General features: G+C 46.5%; 1 protein-coding gene across 1 annotated transcript; it reads right to left on the bottom strand.

The window, feature by feature from the left end:
* Positions 1-353: 353 nt before the first annotated feature.
* On the bottom strand, positions 354-10408 carry LOC142257215 (gastrula zinc finger protein XlCGF66.1-like). The gene is made up of 7 exons (XM_075329364.1): positions 10368-10408; positions 6303-6429; positions 4713-4889; positions 4507-4630; positions 4358-4425; positions 4054-4156; positions 354-1589 (listed from the first exon to the last, which is right to left on the bottom strand). Exons 2-7 carry the CDS (start codon positions 6378-6380, stop codon positions 805-807), a joined length of 1335 nt encoding a protein of 444 aa, XP_075185479.1. The 5' UTR covers positions 6381-6429; positions 10368-10408; the 3' UTR covers positions 354-804.
* Between the last annotated feature and the right edge of the window lie 6659 nt (positions 10409-17067).

Here is a 17067-nt window from a genome sequence, read left to right as displayed (position 1 = left end):
TTATCACAAATAGGTCTGGAACCGCATATCATTTTTCTTTTTCACTGCACCTGCTAATCACAGAAATGCCAGTAGCAAAGATGGCTAAAGCATTACGGTGATGGGCAGGCAATCCCAGCATGTTTAGTGGCTGAAAATCAGGCATCGAACAAGTGGGGAGGGAGCTCAAAATTCACAAAGCAAATACCAAAATATTCATTGAGCAACGAATATTCTAAATACCTTAACATTCATGCGAGTAACGAATAGTGCAGAATATATTCACTTATCACTACTAAGGATCATTCTTGAAATTAGAAAGTGAGAAAAAAAAATTCACAAAGTGGTATATTTATATACAACATGATGACCATCTTTCTCAGCTTCCCAAGTTCTGAGACAATATCGTATCAGCAAAAGGACAACACGAAGACAAAGCCCATATAGAAGCATGCATGGAAATGTTAACGCAAATGCTCATTATCAACTGGTAATCAGTGTTAGGATACAGTTATGCATTAGTGTACAATATTCTGTGCACATGGATAATTTATAGATGTTATCTGGTAATAGTCTGATTTTTCTTGACAATTGAATACATAACCATAATTTTTTACATTGAAAGTAACTGTTTTATTATTGTATTTTTTATTTTTCAGTTTTTCTCTATGAAACAATTAAAGAAAATGTCTGCTACCTTGTGCGTGTCATCAGAAATCAGAAATGACTTTCAACGTTAAACACTTTCCACATACAGAACATAAAAAAAATAACTTCTAACCTACAAGAATTCTCATGTGTCTAACAAAAAAGGATTTAACATGATTATGGCTTCACCCCTGTGTGAATTCTCAGATGTACAACAAGCTGTGCCATCTGATTAAAACATTTCCCACATTCTGAACATGAAAATGGCTTCTCCTGGGTGTGAGTTTTTATATGTACAACAAGCTGCGATTCCCAAGCGAAACATCTCCCACATTGTGAACATGAAAATGATTTTACTTTGTGAGATATCTGATGTGAAATTAGAGATGACCTTTGGGTAAAACACTTTCCACATTCTACACATGAAAATGGCTTCACCCCTGTGTGAACTCTTTGATGTTTGCCAAGACCTGATTTGTGGGGAAAACATTTCCCACATTCTGAACATGAAAACGGCTTCTCCCCCGTGTGAGTTTTTATGTGGTTATCAAGATGTGATTTTTGAAGAAAACATTTCTCACATTCTGGACATGAAAATGGCTTCTCCCCTACGTGAATTCTTAGATGTTGGTCAAGAGATGATTTACTACTGTAACATTTCCCACATTCTACACATAAATTAGCCTTCTTCCCTGTGTGAGTTTTCTGATGAGCAATCAAAGCAGAATGCTGAGAAAAAAGTTTTCCACGTTTTGGACATGAATATGACTTTTCCCTTGTGTGAACTGTTTGATGTTGAAGGCTCCTTATGTAGCCTTCATTCTGGTCAAGATTCAACGGTGGATCAGGAGATAGTTCTTGCTTAATAACATCAGATGATGGATCTCGGGTGTGAAAGGCTGAGGGCATATCTGGCATAACGCAAAGCTCTTCATGTGTATTTTGTATAATACCACAATCTTCTGTAAAAACAAACAAAAAAAGATTACAATTCAAAAATGAAAATCACATAGAAGTACCCGAGCGTTGGGCCCTGAGTTCTCAGGAACTCTGAGTAAAGATCCGGATCTGACAACTCGAGAAATAAAAAAATACGAATAAAGCAGGTGCCTTATACCTACCAAGTCTCCAGTGTGGTTGTAACTGCTTCCGGGCCACTCATTCTACTTCCAGGGCCACACATTATCACTCATACATATAAACTGCTTCCTCCGCCCACTGGCAGTCCTCGCGTCTGTAATTGGTTGCAGTCAGACAGCGCCCCCAGCCTGTATAACAGTGTGTGTGCCTGCTTGGAATCAGAGGCGCTGTGTGTCTCCCTTTCATGGTGTAAAAATAAAAAAAAAATGGCCTAGGGTCCCCCCCCCCCCATATTATGATACCCAGTACAAATAACGCATATGGCTACAGGCTGCGGCCCACAGCTGTGCACTTATATTGGCTGTGTATTAAATTATGAACCGTGTGACCTTTTTTTAATTATTTAATAAATAATATTAAATAAATAATTTTAAACACCAGCATGCGGTCCCCTTAGGTACCCAGCTATGATAAAGCACACAGCTGTGGGCTGGTAAGGCTGGGGAGACCCATGATTATTGTCGTGGGGCCTCATGTGGATTACGTTGTACCTGGGTGTTTGGTGGTTAATAAATTGCTGAAAGAGGGTTTTTTTTTGTATTTTATTTCAAATAAAGGATTTTTTCGTGTGTTTGTGTTTATTTCTTTTCACTTACAGATTAATAACAGGTGAGGCCTCCCATTACTAATTTAGGGCTTAGTGGCAGCTGTGAGCTGCCATTTACCCCATTGCCACCGCACCAGGGCAATTGAGAATACCTGGGTAAAGTGCTGGGATTGTCACATCTAATAGATGCGACAATCCTGGGAGGCTACAGGCTGCTATTTCTAATCTGCGGGGCCCTATAAATATGGGTCTTCCCAGCCTGAGAACATCAGCCCCCAGTTGTCAGGCTTTATCATGGCTGTGTATCAAAACTGGGATGGACTGTACACTGTTTTTTAAAATTTAAATATTAAAAAAACAAAACAAAACAAAAAACAACCCGCATACGGTTCTTGTTATGTTGATACACAACCAAGATAAGCGCAAGGCTGGGGGCTGCAGCTTTATTTGCACTGAGTATCATAATATGGGGGACCCTATGCCAATTTTTTATTTATTTTACACCACAATAGGGACCTGCAGACTGGGACTGTGGTTGCAAGCAGTCAGACACACTGTCACACAGGGTGGTGGCGTTGTCTGACTGCAACCAATCACAGACGCCAGGACTGTCGGTGGGTGGGGAAAGCAGTGCATATGTATAAAGGCAAATGAGCGGCCCTGGAAGCAGTGTACAGCCACGCTGGTGACTCAGTAACGATAACACGCTTGCTCCAATCCCCATACCCCTTTCTACCACCATTTTTAAGCGCCGGATTCTGGTCCCCATAGACTTATATGGGGACTGGTGTCCTGCCAGATATCTGGGCCGGGACTTTGTTTTTTTAAACCCGGTTAGACCAGACAAACTTCGGTATCTGTGAGTCTGCCTATCACTACATAGAAGATTAAATGATAATAATATGGATTAGTGTCTCATAGTCAGTACCACATGAACAGTATTGTAAAATCCTCATTTTAATAATACACTGTATGGAGTAGAGATATATATTTACTGATGTCACATGTTGTATTTCTGGTGATTCCACTTTGTCAGGACAGAACGTCCTAAGATAGACAAAAGCAGGTGCAAGTAAACATATAAATACCCCATCACATGACACTCAGGGGGGCTCACACACTCGAGGGTCTTCTTGAACAGAACACAAGCTGTCTGATTCTGCAGCATGAAACATTATGACTTAAACCATTCAGGATCCAAGCAAAAATGGGTGAGAAAGACAAATTCTGCTGATTTAATAGAGAAATGGACTATTTTGATGCAACTACTTATATATTCTGTATTTTGTTACTATAATACTTTTAGTAAGACAATCCATGAAACCATTATATGTTTTTATAATAATTATCGTTATACTTTCATTGGAATATTGCATCTGGTGAACATGTCCTGGAACTTATTAAATATACTTTCTGAGTTTATATTTTTTAAGTATCCATGACTGCTCGACATAAGGCCACTTTTGTGGAGAAACCCCTCATCAGCCCTGACAGCGGATAATAGGAGAGAGCTGGAGCTCGTCCTCGCTCACATCGGCAGAATTCATGTCCAGCTGTATTTCTCCTCTATAACATAACTGCACATCCCGTGTTATCACCTGCACCGGGATCACAGATTCAGTCACATTTCATGTGTATTTTACATGAAGGGTTAATATACCGTTGGAGAAACTGACACCGCAAAGAGCGGAAAATAGGAATGTGTGACTTGTGTGCGTTTTTCGGTGGTCTGTACTCACCGGGGCGGTGATCTGTAGGAATCCCCTCGTTACTCCGCTGATCGCCCCTCACATTTCTCTCTGGAGAATTAATATTGTTCAGATCTTTATCCGGATCCAAAAGCTGCAAAACAAAATATTGTAAAAGTCCCCGGGAATAATGGAGATAAGATCCGGACATGTGAGGTCTGTGGTCAGCTGTGATCCTGCCGTCTCCACCGCTCTCATTACACAAGTATATAACATCTAATACTGGAGGAGAAACCAAGACTGACCACAAGGAGGTCACAGCCGTCTACACCTCATAGGGGAGATCTCCATCTACCTGAGGATCCTGTGGAGGAGGAGGAGGAGCGGGACATCTCTCTGGGGTCGTCCTCGCACTGGAAAGACCTGCAGGAGACACAGACAGGACGGACATCATTATTACATACAGATAATTATAGGCCGGGTGTATTCAGTCCTGTCTATTACCTGGTGATGTGCGGGGCTGGGGCTCCTCCATCATCACCTCCTTGTACCGCTCCTTGTGTCCTTCTAGATACTCCCACTCCTCCATGGAGAAATAGACGCTGACGTCCTGACACCTTATAGGAACCTGACAACACAATGATACCGTCATCACCCAGAATCCTCCAGTGCCGTCCTGTATAATGTCCCAGCATTCCCAGCAGTGTCACCTCTCCAGTCAGCAGCTCCAGCATCTTGTTGGTTAGTTCTAGGATCTTCTGGTCATTGATGTCCTCATGTATCCGGGGGTGAGGTGGAGGCCCCGGGATTGGGCTCAGGGTTCCTCCCCGTCCTTCACACACAGGGGCCTGACAGCGATCACTAGAGGTCTTCACTACTGTGTAATCCTGAGTGTGGAGACATTAATAATATCACTAAAGACATTTCCAGAGTCCATCACCTCCCCGGTCATATCCTCTGTTATCCCCATAGATAATGATGTAATGTGATGACATCAGAGCCTCTCACCCCCCCGGTCATATCCTCTGTTATTCCCATAGATAATGATGTAATGTGATGACATCACAGCCTCTCACCTCCCCGGTCATATCCTCTGTTATTCCCATAGATAATGATGTAATGTGATGACATCAGAGCCTCTCACCTCCCCGGTTATATCCTCTGTTATTCCCATAGATAATGATGTAATGTGATGACATCAGAACCTCTCACATCCCCGGTCATATCCTCTGTTATTCCCATAGATAATGATGTAATGTGATGACATCAGAGCCTCTCACCTCCCCGGTCATATCCTCTGTTATTCCCATAGATAATGATGTAATGTGATGACATCACAGCCTCTCACCTCCCCGGTCATATCCTCTGTTATTCCCATAGATAATGATGTAATGTGATGACATCAGAACCTCTCACCTCCCCGGTCATATCCTCTGTTATCCCCATAGATAATAATGTAATGTGATGACATCAGAACCTCTCACCTCCCCGGTCATATCCTCTGTTATTCCCATAGATAATGATGTAATGTGATGACATCAGAACCTCTCACCTCCCCGGTCATATCCTCTCTTATTCCCATAGATAATGATATAATGTGATGACATCAGAACCTCTCACCTCCCCGGTCATATCCTCTGTTATTCCCATAGATAATAATGTAATGTGATGACATCAGAGCCTCTCACCTCCCCGGTCATATCCTCTGTTATCCCCATAGATAATGATGTAATGTGATGACATCAGAGCCTCTCACCTCCCCAGTCATATCCTTTGTTATTCCCATAGATAATGGTGTAATGTGATGACATCAGAACCTCTCACCTCCCCGGTCATATCCTTTGTTATTCCCATAGATAATGGTGTAATGTGATGACATCAGAACCTCTCACCTCCCCGGTCATATCCTCTGTTATTCCCATAGATAATGATGTAATGTGATGACATCAGAACCTCTCACCTCCCCGGTCATATCCTCTGTTATTCCCATAGATAATGATGTAATGTGATGACAGCAGAACCTCTCACCTCCCCGGTCATATCCTCTGTTATTCCCATAGATAAAGGTGTAATGTGATGACAGCAGAACCTCTCACCTCCCCGGTCATATCCTCTGTTATTACCATAGATAATGATGTAATGTGATGACATCAGAACCTCTCACCTCCCCGGTCATATCCTCTGTTATTCCCATAGATAATGGTGTAATGTGATGACAGCAGAACCTCTCACCTCCCCGGTCATATCCTCTGTTATTCCCATAGATAATGGTGTAATGTGATGACAGCAGAACCTCTCACCTCTCCAGTAAGATGGAAGATTATCTCCAGGGTGAGGTGTAATATCTCCTCCGCCATCTTCTCTTTGTCCTTATTCATCGTTGATAGATCAGGTAGAAAACTGGTCTCAGATGTTTATTGTAGGAATCTAAATGGAAAAAAAGATGTAATCGCTAGTGATGAGCAAGCACTACCTTGTTTGGGTGCTGGGTACTTGTACCAAGTAGTTAGTTGCTCGGACAGGTTCAGCTCATGTCCCGGATATAATGGGAGTCAATGGGCAACTCGACCATTTTGAAGATCTTCAGGAAAAATGCTCGTATCCCTCATTGACTTCCATTATCCCCAGTACAGGAGTCGAGCCCGACCGACAGTCCAACTCCTCATTTGGAGTACCGAGCAGCTGAGCATGGTTGTGCTCGATCATCACTAGTAATCGCTAATCTGAAGCCTCTGATGAAGACAAAAGGTGTAACCACAACAGAAGAATAAGTGCATATCAGGCTGATGATCCCACTAACATGTTCAGTATTAGTTTGGTCGTGTGCTAAGTGTTTTCTGTTTTAATTGTTTATCCTCCATCGTACTTCCCGTGGTCTTTGCAACATTTCTTTTTCCTACTACATTGAACAATGAAGAAACCTCTAACAGCTTTTGTAGCTACGGTGCTGGGAAACGCTGAAATTCGCTCGGGCGTCAGAGTCCTTTGTGTCGTCCCACTGATTTCTGTTATACAGTACAGAGCATCTTCCGAGTGGAAAACGCCTGGAGAATAATAAGGTCTTTTCTTTTAGTCACTTGGCATTTTTGCAGCCTGGAAGCGGCTAAACTCTAGAACACACGAACGAGTCATTTTTGCATAGAAATGTTTATGTTCCTTCTTGTGAGTTTTTCTCAGGAGATTTTGGAGTGGAAGCAGCTGAAAAAAACGTAGTGTGTACAAACCCCGAAAGCCGAGGATCAGCAGCCGCCATCACACGAGAGGACCCGGCCACTGATGTCCTGGGCGCCGCTCTGCACAGAACGTTTTGCGAGGTTCTTAGTAAAGTTTGTGCTTGAGTCTCACGTTCTGCTGCCACTGAGGATCCCAAGAGCGAGGTCCGGTGCAGGTTACAGCCGGCAGCAGCCGCCATCACTCGAGAGGACTCCGCCACTGAAGTCCTGGGGCGCCAATCTGTATCGGCTCGTCAGATCTATAAACGCTGGCCGATCTGTATCTGGCCCTCCGATCTATACGCAGCTCATTGATCTGTACCCAACCCACCGATATATACCCAGCCTGCCAATCTGTAACAGACTGCATATCTATGCCGAGTATAGATCTGTACCCGGCCCCCCGATCTGTCCTGGCATGCCGATCTATACTTGGCCCCCGATCTTTCCTGGCCCGGCACTCTGGACCCAGCCCGACACTCTGGAACCGGCCCGACATTCTGGACATGGCCCAACAATCTGGACATTGCTTGAGAGCGCTGCTAAAGTGTTAATATGGATGGGTGCAATCTGAAAAACATTGCAGTAATATTATTGGATGAGGAAGCGTCCATCTGTGAGATTTTTCTGAGCTGGAATTGGGCTGAGGAAAAAAAAATACAGCATCTTTGTATGGGCGTGTATATTGGCCGAGACGCGCCAGTGCAAAAATGGAGGTCACAGGGACACATCACCAGCCTGGAGCGCAGCGCAACGGAGGAAATGGTCCTGGAAAATGACTGCAGAAGAAGAGTTGCTGAGAAAAACACGGCTGTGATACGGATGACGGGCGAGAAAATAAATAAATAAATAAATCATCGCACTCGCAACATATGGAAAAGCAAACGGATCCCGCACCTGCTCCCCTGGATGAGAGTCAGAGATTATACACAAGTGTGAACAGCGCCTCGTGTGACACAAAATATCAACCACAGAAATAGTTATTTTTATGCGGCTCCGGGCGGCGGAAGGGAGGTGTTTTTTTTGTTTTACTGTCTCAGTGTAAAATGCAAGAAAAGAATTGTACAGGTGGCTCAGTGGTTAGCAGTGTATGGTGGCTCAGTGGTTAACACTGCAGTCTTGTGGGGGCTCAGTGGTTAGCACTGCAGTCTTGTGGGGGCTCAGTGGTTAGCACTGCAGTCTTGTGGGGGCTCAGTGGTTAGCACTGCAGTCTTGTGGGGGCTCAGTGGTTAGCACTGCAGTCTTGTGGGGGCTCAGTGGTTAGCACTGCAGTCTTGTGGGGGCTCAGTGGTTAGCACTGCAGTCTTGCAGCGCTGGGGTCCTGGGTTCAAATCACACCAAGGACAACATCTGCAAGGAGTTTGTATGTTCTCCCCGTGTTTGCATGGGTTTCCTCCGGGGTCTCCGGTTTCCTCCCACACTCCAAAGACATACAGATTGGGGCTCACAATCTAGAGTCCCTATGGGGACAGTGTTGCCAATGTATGTAAAGTGCTATGGAATTAATAGCGCTATATAAATGAATAAAATTATTATTATTAAATAACAATAAAGAGAGAAAGAGACAGAAAAGAGGAAAATGTCAGACGAGTCACCAGCCACAGCGACCGCGAGAACAAAAACCACCACATTGTGCACAGCACACACTGCACCACATACCGCACAGCACCACATACCGCACAGCACACACTGCACCACATACCGCACAGCACCACATACCGCACAGCACACACTGCACCACATACCGCACAGCACCACATACCGCACAGCACACACTGCACCACATACCGCACAGCACCACATACCGCACAGCACACACTGCACCACATACCGCACAGCACCACATACCGCACAGCACACACTGCACCACATACCGCACAGCACCACATACCGCACAGCACACACTGCACCACATACCGCACAGCACCACATACCGCACAGCACCACATACCGCACAGCACACACTGCACCACATACCGCACAGCACCACATACCGCACAGCACCACATACCGCACAGCACACACTGCACCACATACCGCACACTGCACCGCATACCGCACAGCACCACATACCGCACAGCACACACTGCACCACATACCGCACACTGCACCGCATACCGCACAGCACACACTTCACCACATACCGCACACTGCACCGCATACCGCACAGCACCACATACCGCACAGCACACACTGCACCACATACCGCACAGCACACGCTGCACCGCATACCGCACAGCACACGCTGCACCACATACCGCACAGCACACACTGCACCACATACCGCACAGCACACACTGCACCACATACAGCACAGCACACGCTGCACCACATACCGCACAGCACACGCTGCACCACATACCGCACAGCACACGCTGCACCACATACCGCACAGCACACGCTGCACCACATACCGCACAGCACACACTGCACCACATACCGCACAGCACACACTGCACCACATACCGCACAGCACACACTGCACCACATACCGCACAGCACACACTGCACCACATACCGCACAGCACACACTGCACCACATACCGCACAGCACACACTGCACCGCATACCGCACACACTGCACCGCATACCGCACAGCACACACTGCACCGCATACCGCACAGCACACGCTGCACCGCATACCGCACAGCACACGCTGCACCGCATACCGCACAGCACACGCTGCACCGCATACCGCACAGCACACGCTGCACCACATACCGCACAGCACACGCTGCACCACATACCGCACAGCACACACTGCACCACATACCGCACAGCACACACTGCACCGCATACCGCACACTGCACCGCATACCGCACAGCACACACTGCACCGCATACCGCACAGCACACACTGCACCGCATACCGCACAGCACACACTGCACCGCATACCGCACAGCACACGCTGCACCACATACCGCACAGCACACGCTGCACCACATACCGCACAGCACACGCTGCACCACATACCGCACACTGCACCGCATACCGCACAGCACACACTGCACCGCATACCGCACAGCACACGCTGCACCACATACCGCACAGCACACGCTGCACCATATACCGCACACTGCACCGCATACCGCACAGCACACACTGCACCACATACCGCACACTGCACCACATACCGCACAGCACTCACTCACCTCCACCTCAGAGACAGCACCACATGTGCTCACTGCTCACAGGACCTGTGTGATGTCACCGTCATGTGATCAGTCACATGGGGGACGAGTCATAGGATCAGGGCTCTGCTGTGCGAGGAGGATTGAGTGGAGCCGTGTGTGTAATGTGTATGTAGCAGTTGTGTGTAACGTGCAGGGAGCGGAGCCGCACGTGTGATGTGTGCAGAGCCGTGTGTGCAATGTCAGGGATCTGCTGGGACTTGTGGTGCCACAAGCTATATTACCCTGTGCCACCTCTTCTTGTGCTGCTGACTGAAGACTTGATGAAGAGAACCAAGATCTTTTCCTGCCTGTTCCTGTCTAGACCAGGGACAGTAGAAACATACTATAGTTACCGCCGTCTACTACCAGATTTTCCCTGAATCCAGTCAGGATGAGCCTCAGTTTCCGGCGCTCAGTGATTTTTTTTTGTACTGATGTCTGTTTAGTTGTTGTAGATTCAGATTTGTGGTGAAAAATTCTTGTTCAGTTTTTTTTCTACTGCACAGAATTATGTTTGTATCGTAGTTCCCGTCGCTCAGGTATTGTATTTACTGTCGTCCATTTAGTTATATTTTTTTTATTTTACCAATTTTTTTTTATTCTTTTTATTGTAATTTTATCTTTATCTTTCTAAATTCATTTCTTCTTTTCTTTCTTTTTTTTTTCTTTTTCTTCTATTTTAAAGGGAACCTGTCACCGTTTTTTCGGCCTATAAGCTGCGGCCACCACCAGTGGGCTCTTATATACAGCATGTTAGAATGCCGTATATAAGAGCCCAGGCCGTTGTGTAGAACATAAAAAACACTTTAGAATACTCACCTAACGGTCGCACTGCGGTGGATTTGAGTCAGATGGGCATCTCCATTGTCCGGTGCCGGCGCCACCTCTTTTGGCCATCTTCGTCCTCCTTCTTCTGTAGCCGGGGTACATGACGCGTCCTATATCATCCACACTCGCTGGCATTGAGGTCCTGCGCAGGCGCACTTTGATCTACCCTGAGCAGGACAGATCAAAGTATTGTAGTGCGCCTGCGCAGGATCGGCGAGTGTGTATGACATAGCCTGTGTCATGCAGACAGGCTTCAGAAAGAGGACGAAGATGGCCAAAAAAAGCGGCGCCGGCACCGGACGCCCAAATGGCCCAACTCCACTGCAGCATGACCTTTAGGTGAGTATTACAACGTGTTTTTTATGTTATACTCCTGGCCTGGGCTCTTCTATACAGCATGTTAGAATGCTGTATATAAGCGCCCACTGGTGGTGGCCCCAGCTTATAGTTCAAAAAAGGGGTGACAGGTTCCCTTTAGTAAATATAAATTTACACCAAACACACACATGAAAAATGAAATGTCACTCTCGTCCCAAGGACTGTATTCAGCGGAGGAGAAGTACACCATCCTTGCCTCCAACACTGACAGTGAGGGAGAGGACCCCGCCTTCCTTTATTCCTCTCACTTCTCTGCTTCCTCCTGCAATACTGAACCTCCCCCCCCCCCCCCCCCCCCAAGCAGACAACCACCTTTGGTGACCCCCTGTGGACCTCACCACCCAAGATTATGGTCCACAGTTTCATGATTTTGAGGCCTAATCAGGAATCCAATTTGTCACTGCCGGCCTCACAGACTTTTTAAAAATGTTTTTTTCTCAGGATTTTGTAAATCTTATGGTTGTTCAGATAAATTTGTATGCACAACAATTTCTTGCCCCAAACCGCTCCTTATCATTTTCTACCCGGACTCCCATAGACGCAGTGGAAATGATGAAGTTTTGAAGCCTTTTTCTTCACACGGAGTTAGTGAAGAAGCCCGAACTTCGCCAATATTAGAGAGTTGGTGTTTTCTATAACACTCCAGTTTTCCGCATGGTTATGCCATTCACAGAGTTTTCCATTACAGTGAATATGAACTTTGTTCTCCCCAAAATGACCACAACTTTGACCGACTTCTCAAAGTTAGGCCGGTTATGGATCACTTCAGCAATACATTTTCTAAAGTGTACATTCCCCAAAGAGACTGAAATTCCGGCAATACCTGCCCTGTAAGAGAGCCAGGTATGGAATTAAACTCTATAAGCTGTTCGAGAGTACCTCGGGGTATAACCACAGATTTAGTGTTTATGATGGGAAGGCCACCCGGATCCAACCACCTGAATGCCCTCCTGTCCTACGAATGAGCGGGAAAATAGTGTAGGATTTGGTACACCCACTGCTGGATGAGGGTTATCACCAGTACGTATAATGTCTATACCAGCGTTCCTCTCCTCAAGGTTCTCTCTACCAGAGTTACCGCAGCTTGCGGTACTGTGCATTAAAACCAGAGGGGCCTTCCTAAGAGTCTAATTGGGCAGCTGCTCAAAAAGGGCGAGAGCAGAGCCTAATGTAGCACCAACATGCTGGTATTCAAGTACAAGGACAAGAGGGACAGCCTTTTCTTGACCACAATTGGTAAACAGCTCTTCAAGGTATCTCTACACTGGGCAACTAGCCAGAATGTGTCTTGAGATACAACAAAAACATGGGGGAGTTGATCTCTCTAATCAAGTCCTCCAGCCCTACAGTGCTATATGAAAGGCTAAGGTGTGGTACAAGAAGCTGGCCGTGCACCTCGTACAGATGGCTTTATACAATGTGTTTGTGTGAACATGATGTGCAGGCCAGACCTTCACCTTCCTTTGGTTACAGAAGGTAGTGATCAAGGCCCTAATATTTGGAAGTCAGAATTAGCCGTCCTCAGTACCTCTGGAACTGAAGGTGCTCGTGATGTACCAGGACAACAATGGCCACTATTCCCCATTGTTTCTCTTAGATCTTTCCGCCATTTTTGATACTATGGATCACCAGCTCCTCCTCACTATGTTCTGCTCTATTGGCCTCAAGGACATTGCGCTCTCCTGGTTCTCCTCCTACTTCTCTGACCTCTCCTTAACTGTTTCCTTTGACAGCTCCTCTTCCTCTCCTCTCCCCTTCACCTTTGGGGTTCCTCAAGGCTAAGTCTTGGGCCCCCTTCTCATCTCTCTTTACACCGCCCCTATCCAACAAACCATCAGCAGATTTGGTTCCAGTACCATCTCTATGCTGATGACACCAATTATACGCATCACCTCCTAACATCACCCCTGCATTATTACAATATGCCAGTGACTGTCTGTCTGCTGTCTCTCAGAGCAGGTTCTCCCTCTATCTGAAACTGAATTTCTCAAGTTTCCTCCCTCTACTAACCAACCTACACCCGACATCTCAATTACTTTTGATGGTTCAATCATTACTCCCAAGCGGCATGCTCGTTGTCTTGTGGTTATATTTGACACAGAACTTTCCTTCATTCCCCATATACAATCACATGCACATGTCACCTACATCTTAAAAACATCTCCAGAATCCGACCATTTCTCACCTTTGAAATGGCAAAAACCCCTTACTGTTACACTTATTCATTCTCGTCTGGACTATTGAAACTCTTTACTGATCGGTCTCCCTCTAACCCAGGGGTCTCAAACTTGGCTGAGTATAAGGGCCGCACATGGTAAAAAAAATCATTTGGCGGGCCGCATTCTTTGCTGGATCCAGTGACATTTTTAGTGATCGCATATTTTTTTCTATACATCTTTTGCAACACGTTTTTTTTAACATTTTTCACTTGTTTATTATAATAAATGTGCACTTTTTTATTTCAGTTTATATATTAAAAATACTTTTTATGGGGAAAAAAATATCATTCTTTATTTTGATTTATTTTTTTTTACATTTTATCCCCTTCTTGTAAGTGACATCGTTTTACAATTACCTCCATATAGTAATTTTGGCCAACATTTTGTACTTATGTTTCCATCCTGGTCCTCATCTTTTAGTAATGTGTTCCCATCCTGTAGTAATGTGCCCATATTGTCCCCCTGTAGTAATGTGCCCATATTGTCCCCTTGTAGTAATGTGCCCATATTGTTCCCTTGTAGTAATGTGCCCATATTGTTCCCTTGTAGTAATATGCCCATATTGCACCTTGTAGTAATGTGCCCATATTGTCCCCTTGTAGTAATGTGCCCATATTGTTCCTTTGTAGTAATGTGCCCATATTGTCCCCTGTAGTAATGTGTCCATATTGTTCCCTTGTAGTAATGTGCCCATATTGCCCCCTGTAGTAATGTGCCCATATTGTCTCCTTGTAATAATGTACCCATATTGCCCCCTGTTTTTATGTGCCCATATTGCCCCCTGGTAGTGTGCCGCCCCCGTGTCAGCAGCCGGGCTGCTCGGATCCAGATCCGTGGTGGCTCGAGGGGCATCCGGACCCGGGGGTCGTACGGCCACTCAAATGAAGGGGAGTATTTACAGGGGATTATGTTTAGAGTTTGTGACGCCACCCGTGGCGTATGGTAAGGGGGAGTACCACTGCTGCAGTTGGGAGTACCCGGGGGCAATGGAGTGGTAGAGCTAGGTGTTGGAACCCTCCACGGGTAGGGGGAATGCCCCGGTACTCGGTGATGGTGTTTGGGGAGAGCCGTGGTGAGTGAAGGGGTCACTTGCGTACTCACTCAGTCCATAAAGCTGACACCAACAACTGGGTAAACCAAAGTTCTAGACACCTCTGCCGCTGAGGGGAGCTAGTTTGGGTCCCGTCCCAACTGGTGTTGCCTGGTGATCCGTGATCTTCCTCCTGGCACTAATTTCACTTGTCAGTTGGTCCCGGTAGTGTAGAACTAGTTGGGTCCTGCTCCCCAGTGTGGCTAACTGTGGGAGCTTGCTCTCAGGGTTCACGCTTGGGATTTTCTGGACCGTTTTAGTGGAAAGTCCTATCCCCCTCGTTGAGCTAGTACCCCGATTCTGGAGTGGGTGGAGAGCGGATCTTGAAGGCTCCATTCTCGTCGGGTAAATTGTTAGGTTTCCTGAAGCTACTCCCTGACCTAGGGTCCACGTACCCCGTCGTGCCCTGGTCCCAGCCCAGTGATGGTACAAGGCCGCCGGCTGTCCTCCTTGACAGTTCCGTGCCCCTTGTCACGATCCCCTGCGACCGGGGATCCAGCTCCTACTAGGCCCAGACCACCGTCTGCCACCTAGTTGCTTCCAAGGAGCCCGGCTCCTGACCTCCTCTCTCATTCACCTCCTATACTTCACTCTCCCTTTCTCTGATTGACTCCTGACCTCCCCTTACCAACCCCCCAAGTGGGCGACCCTATTACACTCAGGCCGTCCACTGGTGTGTCTGGTGGGTGTAGTGCAGAGTGTACCTAGGACTTTATTAGCTGATGTAGGCAACACCATGTAGTTGGGGACCCATAACCAAGGAGGAGGTGGATATTGCACAGAAGGGCAGATTGCACAATACCCTGTGACGACCTGATAGTCCAGGGCGTCACAGTAGTAATGTGCCCATATTGCGTCCCGGTAATAATGTGCCCATATTGTGCCCTTGTAGTAATGTGCCCATATTGTCCCCTTGTAGTAATGTAGTAATACGCATATATAGCCTGGGTCTCAGCTTCCCAACACGGTAAGTTTTTTAACTGCATGAGAGGACACACACAAGCTAGGGACCCCAACGTAGAGAAATACTTTGGCGTAGTGTTGGGGCTCTATTGCATTGATCAATTCAGTAGCTAAATTTCTCTTTATTCATATGTTCATGGCAGTAATACAGATTCCATTTTCATATATGTAAGAATGAAAATATCTATTGGATTTTTCATGTCAGTATTCACACAGCAGTTTCTGCTTTTCAAATATTCCCCTTACATAGTCACTGGTGTGCATACCTTCTCTCCATATAGTGTAGATTTTTTTACGTTTTTGCACCCAGTTCAGACTCAGAATTGGTGTTCCAGACGTTATTTCTTAATTGACTGGTCCCAGCCCAGTGATGATACAAGGCCGCGGCTGTCCTCCTTGACAGTTCCGTGCCCCTTATCACGATCCCCTGCGACCGGGGATCCAGCTCCTACGAGGCCCAGACCACCGTCTGCCACCTAGTTGCTTCCAAGGAGCCCGGCTCCTGACCTCCTCTCTCCTTCACCTCCTATACTTCACTCTCCCTTTCTCTGACTGACTCCTGACCTCCCCTTACCAACCCCCCAAGTGGGCGACCCTATTCCGCTCAGGCCGTCCACTGGTGTGTCTGGTGGGTGTGGTGCAGAGTGTACCTAGGACTTTATTAGCTGATGTAGGCAACACCATGTAGTTGGGGACCCATAACCAAGGAGGAGGTGGATATTGTACAGAAGGGCAGATTGCACAATACCCTGTGACGACCTAATAGTCCAGGGCGTCACAGTAGTAATGTGCCCATATTGCGCCCCGGTAGTAATGTGCCCATATTGCGCCCCGGTAGTAATGTGCCCATATTGTGCCCTTGTAGTAATGTTCCATCCTGTAGTAATAACCCGTTATGATGTTGTTCACATACAAAAAAAAAAATTCTTACCTTTCCTCCGTTCTCTCGTTGTCCTCCTTACCTGCTTCTTGCAGCCGCAGGCATCTAGAGCCTGTGATGATTACTGTCCGGTACATACACGGGGCCGCTGCCATCAGCGCGTTCCTACTGGGAAACGATTTGCGGCACTGCTGCTCTCCTCACATCTTTACTAATGGCAGCCTCGCCGGCCAATCAGATTACACCCACGTTAGCTGCTGGCCTCTGATTGACCGGCAGCAGCTGCTATTAGTAAAGCTGTGTAGAGGCTTGCTTCTCTGC

This window comes from Anomaloglossus baeobatrachus, chromosome 1 (assembly GCF_048569485.1).
Source record: "Anomaloglossus baeobatrachus isolate aAnoBae1 chromosome 1, aAnoBae1.hap1, whole genome shotgun sequence".
Classification (NCBI taxonomy): Eukaryota; Metazoa; Chordata; class Amphibia; order Anura; family Aromobatidae; genus Anomaloglossus; species Anomaloglossus baeobatrachus.
This window is presented reverse-complemented; position numbering and strand designations above follow the sequence as displayed.

What these genes read in the sequence shown, in the direction of transcription:
- LOC142257215 (XM_075329364.1), bottom strand. Translation starts at nt 6,380, where the DNA reads ATGAATAAGGACAAAGAGAAGATGGCGGAGGAGATATTACACCTCACC. An exon ending in TCTTCCATCTTACTGGAGAG is followed by an intron (nt 4,890 to 6,302) that starts GTGAGAGGTTCT and finishes CTCCACACTCAG; the next exon opens with GATTACACAGTAGTGAAGAC. An exon ending in TGGAGCTGCTGACTGGAGAG is followed by an intron (nt 4,631 to 4,712) that starts GTGACACTGCTG and finishes TTGTGTTGTCAG; the next exon opens with GTTCCTATAAGGTGTCAGGA.